The 11,548-nt window shown below is 37.0% G+C and overlaps 1 protein-coding gene across 1 annotated transcript; it reads right to left on the reverse strand.

Annotated features, from left to right (window-relative positions):
- Window positions 1–1,870: 1,870 nt before the first annotated feature.
- On the reverse strand, window positions 1,871–11,072 carry LOC113052837 (somatomedin-B and thrombospondin type-1 domain-containing protein-like). Its single transcript, XM_026217286.1, has 5 exons — window positions 10,701–11,072; window positions 4,944–5,126; window positions 4,536–4,626; window positions 3,174–3,332; window positions 1,871–2,098 (listed from the first exon to the last, which is right to left on the reverse strand). Exons 1-5 carry the CDS (start codon window positions 10,918–10,920, stop codon window positions 1,993–1,995), a joined length of 759 nt encoding a protein of 252 aa, XP_026073071.1. The 5' UTR covers window positions 10,921–11,072; the 3' UTR covers window positions 1,871–1,992.
- Between the last annotated feature and the right edge of the window lie 476 nt (window positions 11,073–11,548).

The raw sequence follows: 11,548 nt of genomic DNA on the forward strand, positions 1-11,548 counted from the left end.
GTTTTATTATGGATGGGCTTTTGCCATTTTTATTGTATGTTGACATTAGAGAGCAGACAGGAAGATGGAGAAACGGGATGTTTTCTTAACACAGAGCAGATATAAACCTTATTAACACACGTCTAACCACTGTAGTTTTCACAAACACAATTAAATGCATTAAAAATTAGTTCATTATAGTAGCTTTTAGCATGTTCAGTCAGTATGCATACTAGATATATACATGTATGTAAAATCAGAAATGTTTCTTGAGCAGCAAATCATCATATTTTCATGATTTCTGAAGATCACGTGACACTGAACACACTGAAAATACAGCGCTGCATCACAGAAATAAATTTAATTTTAAAATATATTCAAATACAAAACAGTTTTTTCAAATTGTAAAAATATTTCACAATATTATGAAACTTTGAAAAAATGAGGTTCGTTATACATCACTATTATATTATATTAAACAGTATATTCAATATATATAGTATACATAAATACACATGTAAAAAATAATTAGAAAGATATTCACACTCAAATGTTTCTTTTCTTTTTGTTTTTTTTTTGCAAAAATCATTAAAAGCATTTAAGCATAAAAGTATAACAAATTTGGTAACTGCTGGTTGCACATTCCATCCTACAAACTGAACATCAAGCGTGTCAGTGAGAAAACACATGATTACCTGAATCTTAAGTATACTGTACTTAACATGCTACTGAGAAAGCATGCAAAAAATGCCACAAAAATATATGTGTGCAGAAGGGTGCATGTACACAAGACGAGCCCTTTGATCTGTAATGAGCACATGCACGCTAAATACTGGTGACCACAGCATCAGAATCACACTCAAGTGCTAATTAGGACACTGGAAAGCAATGCTAATGACTGTTTAATGTGTGATGGGAATAAGAATAGCATTGCAAATAACAAAAGGCAACAAAATCATACAAAAGCATCAATAAAACTGGTGAGATATTACAAAAAAAAACAAGCATTTATTTTATTATACTACACCTGTGTGTAAAGTCACTCACTATATATTAAGAGTCAGAGATGCTGGCATAATAAATAAATTGGAAATTTATTTTAATAAAATATATTGGATTTTATGAAAAGCTCATTTCTGCAAAGATGAGCAGCATACTGTCACGCCGCTTTGTTTTTATACCAACTCAAAACACATTAACCGTATAACTTTGAGTTTTTTCATGAGAAATCGAGTGCAGTTTCCAACACAGCTTTCAGACCATGCACACAAAACGAAAAAGTTTGAAAGTGGCGTTCAATAAGGCACTGTAGACACTTGAAAACGTCCAAAGAAGGGATTTTCTACCGAATACCGAATAGAAACATTCATGTGCATTAGCTTGTCTTTCAGCCGAGTTATGCATTCAAAAACACACAGAAGTACATTCAAACATTTATAAATACAGTACGTGTGAATCAGAAGTAGGAGAAGAAGGGAGGATAGAACAACAGAACAGAGTGACATCTATAATCGAAGGCATCAGAAACAGGTGCATTATGGGGGGAGACAGCAAATCTTCAGGAGAACAGGGATGTGTGTTGGTTTGGTGGAAACACAGGAATCTGACAGATTGCTAACCGTATTTTCAGGACTATAAGTTGCACTTTTTTTCATAGTTTGGCTGGTCCTGCGACTTATCAGGGGCGACGTATTTTTCAAAATTAATTTGACATGAACCAAGAGAAATCATTACCGTCTCCAGCCACCAGAGGGCGCTCTGTGCTGCTCACTGCTCCTGTAGTTTACACTGAAGACATAGAGCGCCCTCTGGTGGCTGGAGACGGTAATGTTTTCTCTTGGTTCTAAATAAATGTGACTTGTATATTTTTTTTCCTCATCATGACGTATTCTTGGACTGATGCGACTTATACTCAGGTGCGACTTATAGTCCAAAAAATACGGTAACTTTTGACAGAGAGAATTTGGAGTCCTGTGGAATCATTTGGAGCAACTGTGTTCCTCGAATTTGAGTTCAGACGAATATCATGGAGTAAGACGGACACCGACAGTCTTCGGTAAATGACTCTCGCACCCAGGACCCCGAGCAACCCGGAGCTGAAGCGGCCGACCAGAAGGTTCTAGAGGAAGAGACGCCTCAAGATCAGGAGCCAGATTTACTTTTACATTACATTTAGTCATTTAGCAGATTTACAAATCAGTGCAATGAAAATGAGCAATGATATACAAGTGCTATAACACAGCTCAGTTAACTGAACACGGTACACGTAACACGATTTTATTATTATTATATAATAATGTAAAGATAACAGATAGAGCAAACTAGCAATAGAGGCTTTTTTGTGTTTGTTACGTGGATAATACATTAAAAAGAAAACTACTATATAGAATACACAATTATTAGAGAAGCTAGTCTTTTTTTTTAAGAAAACAAGCAGGTAGTGAATTAATTAATTAAAGTGCAAGTGTTTTTTTAAGAACAGAATTACAATTGTTGATTTATAAAAATCTTCTTAAGAGAGAAGTTCAGATAAATTCTTTAACACATGGATTTTTTTATTTTATTTATTTTTTACAGAAGTAAAAAAAATAAAAATAGATTTGAAAATGGCATCCAGAAAAATTCAAACAGAAATCACAGAATTTCTGTAAAATTTGAGTGAGAAATAAAATTGGTTTCATAGGACGAACAAATTAAATTATTGTTAAATTTGTTATAAATTGCTGTTAAATTGTATAACTCCCATTATTTCAATGAATAAGGCGTGAAGTCCAGAAAATTGTAAACAGAAAAAATGGAATCCAGGAAAACATTTTTTTGGTTAAACATAACAAACTGCTGCTAAATTTAAAAAGTTTAATGGTTTCAATTAATCAGGCATGTTTTTAGATTAACAAAGTTTAGTTTAGTTTAGTCCTGAAAAATGTAATCAGACTGTGTATTTGAAATAGTTGTTTCTAAAGACTCTTATAAAGCGCAATATTTGCACAAACTCATTAAACAGCTTACCTTCGGGAGTTAAAGACCAGTTTAAGGCAGTTATCTTAACTCTAAAAGCTCATTTACCATGATTTTTACGAAAAAAAATTTCAGAAATTCAAATATAAAAAATTTATTTGGAGTGGAAAACAAAACCTTCACAATAAAAGCCGAAAACAGCCGGTAAGAGGGTTTTGTGAGTGTGTGACGTGTACCTGATGTTGTTTAGCCCGTCTCCGCCGCAGCGGATATCATCCGTCATGGCGTCGCTCTGACACTCGATGCACACGGAGCGCTCCAGAACCAATCCGGCGCTCCACGGCCTCATCTTACACGCAGCGCTCGCCTGCTTCACACGCATCTGCACACAGTAACTGCACACAGACGTTCAAAGAGAGAGTCCAGACCGAAATAACATGTGCAGACTAAATTTAAAGCATTATTTACTTTAAAAAAAGCATGCAAACGTGTCACACTAAAGCCGTTTAGTTGCACGATGCAGGAAGCATGCAACACTGGATTGTTTTTATTTCCTCTAGGACGTTTAAACTATTTTTTTGCAAGCTGTGTAAAGTTAACACACACACACACACACACACCATGCTGAAACTACACACCTGTGATTAATGAAAGGGTTTGCTCTGGGATTTCCTGTGTGCACGGCTTGGAACATTTGACCTCGGTTCATTTGAACCTGCACCTGCTCTTGAATCCCTGTCGTCTTATTAAACTCCTCATTATCTGACGCTGATCACACACACGTCAAGTTCATCCTCACACACACTAATCTGATTTCCTGGCCTCGGGCAGGTGTTCCTCTGGGTTTAGGAAGTGATTTAATGATGGGCTTGTATTAGAAGTTGATGTCCTCAGAAAATACTTTTTTTCATTTTAGGAGCTTTTGCAGTCTTATAGCCCATTCATTTTCATTGTGCACACTCTGTTACATGCTAAATAACTTTAACAAAATAAAACTCAAATGGGTTTTTAATTAAATGAAGGTAAATGATGAAAGGATTTAATTTTTTGGAGGAATTATCCCATTAAAGTCACAATGAAATGGAAGTAGCGACTAATGTTTTCCTCCACACATCTGAGTGCAATGAATTATGGATGATGCAGAGTTCTATGCATCAGTTGTTGATTGGATGCTGAGATGTGGGCGGGGCCTCTGATGTTTCCATGAAGGCTATAAGATTTTAACTGAAAATTGCCAGTTTTTTTTTTTTTTTTTTTTAACATAAATGAATCGTTTACATTAAGATCTATAATATGAATTTATAAAATAGAAAGGCTGAAGTTTCATTGAGGTTTACATATCGACCCATAAATATAGACACAATAACTGATTTTTAGATTTAGATTTAGTTATCCAAGTATATCCAGCATGTTTCTAAGCGTGTTTTCTAAGCATAATCATCTTGTTCTAGTTATGAGGGTCATTGTAGCGTAAGTCTTCCTTCGCTAAGGACACGACGGCCTTCGGTCACAGGAAAGTGATTGAATTATCTGTTCGTGTAATGTTTTGTTATTTGTCAAAGCTGCATTAGTTCTTCCTTCTAGAACGACGCTCTCACCTCTTCTTCTCCTCCTTCATAAGCATGTGCGGCCGTCTCCAGGGGTCCTTAAAGTTCCGCCTGAATGAGTCAGGCAGGATTTTGGCCACCTCTGAAGAGGAGGAAGAGATCAAGATAATGAAAGAGAGCAAATTAAACTCCTCCAGAGAAGAAGCACAAAACAAACACACACTAGCCCTACATGCATCGTATATTTGCATGCATTTATCACAATGCAACACTATTAACATGAACTACTGAAGCAAATTGGGAATAAAACAATAATTCTGTCCGCCACTATTTAATGTTACCCAACTTTGACAACTTCTCTACTGAGAAACCCAGATATGTGAAAACTGTCCACTGCAAATCAGATGCTGCCTAAGAAGCGTAGACAGCAAGATTTAACAGAGCTAGTATGTGTATTACCTTTAGCTGCGCTGCAGGTCTCTGTGTGTGCGAGACATCCTCGGCGCTGTTTGAGGTCGGGACAGGGCGTGCCTCCGTTGTGAGGGGGCGTGGCTACCTGCCGGCTTCGCTCTGTAGTCCCCGCCCCACAGACGGACGAACACGGAGACCAGGGACCCCACTGTCGCACCTCACAGTCTATAGCTGCGTAGAGGAAACGAGAGAGGAGCAAATGCTTTCTTTAATTCAAACATAAAAATCACTCACATGCATTAAGTTATCAAGAGCGTGCATGCATGAATGCATAAAAGTCTGTAAATCTGGACTTTATTGCTGTTTACAAGCCTGTTTGACCATTAAAGCAGTAAATTAGTCTAAGTGTATAAATAGATTTAAAGAAAAACAGTGATTCAAACTAGGGGTCGACCAATTATCGGCACCGATATTAAGTATTTTTTACCAATATCGGTAATTTTCAAAACCGATTATACCGATAAAATAATTTAAAAGCATTTTTCAGAGCCCTCGTTATACGTAATTTTAACATTCATTTTCATTTTTACACCAGTCCTATATTTTGGTTTAAATGTCAGTTATCAGTCTACTTGATCTGTAATAATCGGTATCGACATCAGCCTTGAAAACCGTATATCGGTCGACCCTTAATCTAATTCAAACACAAAACAATCATTCTCATGTATTTAGTTATCGGGAGTGAAACAGGTGCATAAAACGCAGTAATATTAAAGTACAATAAAATCGAAAACAATTGTTTTGGCTCATCAAGGAAATAAACAGTTATTTTTTTAAGTTATGGTGACTACACTGAGTTCAAGAGACTTAATTTGTTGCAATTTTTTAAGTTGATTGACTTGATTTCACAAAACAAATCATAAAATAACACTTAGTTTCAACTTGTATTCTCCTCAAAAGTCCTATACAAAACATGCCTGGATTTAGAAATCCACTGCCCAGCATTGTTTCAATAAATTAATTAAAATAACACAAATTTCAGTTTGAATTACACACAATATTAAGGTTGATCATCATTATAATCAACAGTATTCATGTTTGCAACTTAAAAGGTTTCATTAAATCAGTTTTGTAACCATGCATTTATTTAAGTTGTGGTCTGATTGTCTGTTAGAGCGCAGGTGAAGAATGCATAAACACACACACACACACACACAGCAGCTGTGCAGTGACATCGTACACACCCTCAAACTACACACAAACAGAGAAGAAAGCGAACGCCGCTGAGTCTGGATCTCAATAACACAGCTGCTCTCTCATGTGGGCTCGGAGGAACCGAGATCCCCGACAGTTTCACAAGAGCTACACGCTCCAAAATGTTTGTAAACTGATTTCTGTGGCGCATCTTTAAGTGTCTGAGAGTTTGTGATCCTGTATCGAGGAGAAGGAATAGACATTAAGGTTTACTCAATATAGCTTCTACACATCAAGTTCAAGTTCTACACCAAGTTAAAACACTCAAAGCAGATTTCCACTAACCAGGAGAAGTTAATTTTGTACATTTGTTGCATTTGTTGCAGGTGCAATTTGACACTCCATTTGAGATTTTAATGCATTTCAGAGTAAATCTTTAGGATTATTCCCCTTTGTATGTAACATATGCCCATGTTATCCACCAGAACATGCAAACCACACCAACACAGCTAGCATGCAGACTGTATGTGCACATGCACACATCTTACACACACACAAACAATATCAAAGCGCCAGTATTGCACACAACTGAAGTGCACACATATGCTACACTCAAAGAGCAAATATAACTAAGATAAACTCAAACGCACTCAAATTCACGATCATAATAAACCAATGCATGTGTGTTTGATCTGGACTGATGTGTTTCTGGACTTTCTAAGTCTGGGTTTTATGGCTGTTTCCAGACCTTTTTGACCCTCCCAGTAGTAAGGTCTGGTGTTTGCACTGTTAGTGCAAGTATATTTCCTTCATATCGTTCTGAGCTCAAAGCTCGTTCGTTCCCCTTCTTCTCTTCTTCCACACCAGAGTGAAACATCTCAACAATGAACGCAAACACACTCACAAACACACACCTCCATACAAAGGCCCTGTCAAATTCCCCACATTCCCCTGCATTAGTTCTGCAGATATGCCTCGTGCACGTTCCCAGAACGCCAGAAACCTTCTGATCAGGTGACCTGCTTACCAACAATGTCTTAATTAGGATTGAGTCATGAATCTGTTGCTTGACCTCTTCATGTTTAAGGAGAAAACCATTGATCCATTGGTTGAGACACTGATGCAATGCTACATTTCTACAAATCTGTTCCCACGAAGAAGCAAACTCATCAAACTCAAATGTTTATTGTTTTAGTTGGTTGTGAGGAGCCAAAGCAACACACCTCCTCATGCATCAGAGTCTTAATGAACGTTAGACGCGTCAGGAGATGATGTGGGAGGACAGAGAGGAACCGGAGGAGGAACATGTGGTTCGTTCATGAAATGTGCGTGCGTCAGGTAACACAACACATGTGCACCAGTCTGTTCCTGTTCATTGTTCACGCAGCACTCGGGTGTTTATGAGGGCCACCAAACCCAAAGCAGATACTCCTCAGCATTCCTCCGCTTTCAGGAATCTGTCACAGACGTCCTGAGAGACATCAAACAGACTCACGTCAGCACACTAACCTCACAGCAAAGACAAAACAACGTCTTTCACCATCCATCAGAGTAAGATCTTCAACACAAACACTGAAATCTTTATCAAGGATCAATCCATCCATCAAAAAAAAAAAATCTAGATAATGAAGATAAACGGAGGTCTCACGGGTTTGGAATGACATGAGGGTGAGTTATTAATGACATAATTTTAATATTTGGCTGAACTAACCCTTTAATGACATAATTTTGCTGTTTGGGTGAACTATCCCTTTAAGACCAATACAAAGAAAGGATTTTTAGAAATCTTGGCCAACTGAAAAGTATGAACATTAAAACTATGAGCAATACTTATTTGTGTCTCTTGTGTCTGAATGACTGCAGCAGTGCGGCGCTGCATGGAGTGGATCAGTCTGTGGCACTGCTCAGGTGTTATGAGAGACCAGGTTGATCTGATAGTGGCCTTCAGCTCTTCTGCATTCTTGGGTCTGGTATATCACCTCTTCCTCTTCACAATACACCATAGATTGTCTCTGGGGTTAAGGTCAGGGGAGTTTGCTGGTCAATTAAGAACAGGGATACCATGGCCCTTAAACCAGGTACTGGTAGCTTTGGCTCTGTGTGCAGGTGCAGAGTCCTGTTGGAAAATGAAATCTGCATCTCCATAAAGTTGGTGAGCAGCAGGAAGCATGAAGTGCTCTAAAACTTCCTGGTTTACGGATGTGTTGACCTTTTTTCTCCATTCTGTCACCGATGGAGTTTCAGTTCCTTGCCGCTGTCGCCTCTGGCTTGCTTAGTTGGGGTCATTTCATCTACAGCGATATCGTTGACTTGATTGCAAATAAATGCACAGACACTATTTAAACTGAACAGAGATGACATCACTGAATTCAATGATGAACTGCCTTTAACTATCATTTTGCATTATTAACACACTGTTTTCCTAATGAATGCTGTTCAGTGCTTTGACGCAATGTATTTTGTTTAAAGCGCTATATAAATAAAGCTGACTTGACTTAACATGAATATTTGAATGCATGTTGAAAAAAATCAGAACCATTTAATAGAATCTAATGTCTCATAAATTGTTGAATCAGCATTTTTTTTTTAAGTTAAAAGAATGATGGATGCCACAACTGTTTTTTTTTTTGTTGTTGTTGGATCCACGTCTAATAGCACTCATTTATCTAGGTTTAATGATTAAATTAATACTGTGAAATGCATGTGTGTTTTATGTCTGTTTATTTTGTGTTGGTTTGAGAAGGCTACATTGATTAAACATAATGTTCAACTCACTGTCTGCAGCTTGGTCGTTCCTTTAAAAAACTAAAACTTGAATTTCACAAACATAAAATGTTCCAAACATATTTCTAAATTAACTTAATAAAGAAACAAAAATAAATATGACCGCTTTGCCATTAAAAACCAAAACTGAACTATTTAATAGCTCTGTTTTGGGGAAGAGAGAGAAAAAAAGTCACATTTGAGAAACTCATAAATCTGCTTCAGAGTTCACTTAAGAGTTCTGTTGGCAAATATTGAGCATATTTGTTTTCCTCAGCTATATATATCAATACACACACACACACACACACACACACACACACATATGGCAGTAATCATGGCTGAGGGAGTGTATGTGTCTGAATGAATCAGATCAAGCTGTTATTTAGAGACTAAATGAGAATCGAAAGGATCAGGAACCCAGATGCATGAGTGAACTCTGAAGAAGTTTATTTGAGAGATGTGTGCTCAGTTTCAAAACTATTTTTAAGCATTTTGTCAAATGTTTTGCTTGTAAACTCTCTGTGCATGTTTCTTTTCAATCAAATCACACTTGTTTGGGTATGTTCTTCTCATCGAATGCACGGACGTTCAGACATCGGTGTGCCTGAAGTGTTTCAGGACTGTCACGCTCTGCTTTCAGAGGTTTTAAAGTCTCAGCGACTCAGTTTTACTGCATAAACAACGAGGACTGAGACTGTTTCTGAGCTCTGTTGCTGTAGCTGAGAGACGTACAGACAGCAGATAATGACGGCTGTGGTAATAACCCTTCACTCGTCATTTACTCAGAGACACCAGCTGTTTCTGAGCCGCTGATTTCTGTCAATACTCCATTAATAATCTCATCCAGACATTTGAGCCCGAAAGACCAAATTAAGGATCACGTTTTGAACAAATTGTGACAGAATTTGAATTTTTAGTTGAATTATCCAATAGTAAAACTTCTGGCATGCTTTATTCACCCACGTGTTGTTTAAAACAAAGCAAAAGGAGACGCTTTTTTATACAGCAAAAATGAATTCATGCTTCAAAAAGAACATTAAAGCATCATAACTCTAGTTCATATGACTTGTGCACTATATTCCAAAGTCATTTGATGCATTGAGAAACAGACCCAAGTTTGAGATATTATTCAATGAAAAGAAAATACATAATTAATTTGATTTGTGCACTACAATCTTCCAGAAAGTTTTATTTAAAGTGATGGTACTACGTAATGTACTAACAAGTATTATGCAATATATGGATAAAAAATACAATGGAAGTCAATGGGAACTAACAATGAGTTTTGGAATGGCATGATTTCATAAAAAGATGCAATACTTTGTTTACCTGCACTTGACGTGACCATGAACTGACATGTGAAGGTTTGAAGGATTAATTAAATATTAGCGTAAAATTGTAAGTAAATATTTAACGTCAACAGGGTTTTGCTAACAAAAAAAAAAAGTTTTTTTTTTTTTTTTTTTACAAGTTAAAGAAAATGTATACAAAGGAATAAACAAACAAACAAAAAACATTGTTAATAGTAAAACCGAAAGAAAACAATATAATACCTGATAAAAAAAAGAAAAAGACAAACAGTAACAAACTTTTTTCTTATTTTTTATCTGAACAAAACTGTCTAAAAATGCTTATTTCATCTATACTTATGTGTATTAAATAGAAGTAATAGATTAACTAGATTATATTTCTTATTTTATTCGTTTTTTTACATTTCTGTGATTGACGGGCGTCAGTTTCAAATAAAAAAGATTCAAACTGACGCACGTCAATCTCAGCGGCGTGACGTCACCCCGGCAGCCGCAGGTGGACGCGCCGCGGTTGAGGATATTTTAACGGACTCACCTGACGTGTGGCACACGGGCCGGTAATCGTCGCAGCAGTCGCCGCTCCTCCGGCAGTATGTGTCGCAGTAACACACGGTTCTCCTCGCGCTCCTCTCCACGCACTCGTTATTTCGTCCCGGACAGCATCTCGGCGTCGGTCTGTCCGCGCATCCCGCCTCGCACGCGCCGCACGCGCACATCACGAGCGCGATCACCGCACACACGCGAGCTCCCGTCATCCTCGTCTTGGGTTTTCGCTATAATACAGAAGAGACCGCTTTAAAGAAGTTTCTCGCACTTTTAGACGCAGCGAGTGAGTTCCGTGAGTCCCGTCCGCAGCATCGCCGAAGTTCATCTGTCGGGGGCGCGCGGAGTGACTGAAGCGCGCCGCCTGCAGGACGCATGCGCAATCACAACAACACACCGCAGCTTTCAAAACAATCAATATATATATATATTTGATATGATGTGAGTTTTATGAAGTAATAATAAAACATTATTTTTTCATATATTTCTAATTAGGTGTATATATAAACTGCATTATTTTGTCATGATTATTATTGTAGCCTATTATTGAACCGTTTTTGTAATAAAATAATTTTACATTAAACATCACATGGTCTTTTCATGTACTAAATCATATATAAGTACACCAGTGATATAAATGTATTATTATTATTTATTGTTATTATTCATTATTTAATTTGTTATTATAAAGAGAAAATATTTGCTTAATAGAATCTAGCCTATTTTTAGGGATTTTTATTACCCTTATGATGGCATTTTTATTATAATTTTTCTATTCGTTTCAAATACTTAAATATAATAAAATAATAGAGATTATCAAAATGCTTTTTTTATACTGTC

Source organism: Carassius auratus, chromosome 33 (assembly GCF_003368295.1).
Source record: "Carassius auratus strain Wakin chromosome 33, ASM336829v1, whole genome shotgun sequence".
Taxonomy (NCBI): Eukaryota; Metazoa; Chordata; class Actinopteri; order Cypriniformes; family Cyprinidae; genus Carassius; species Carassius auratus.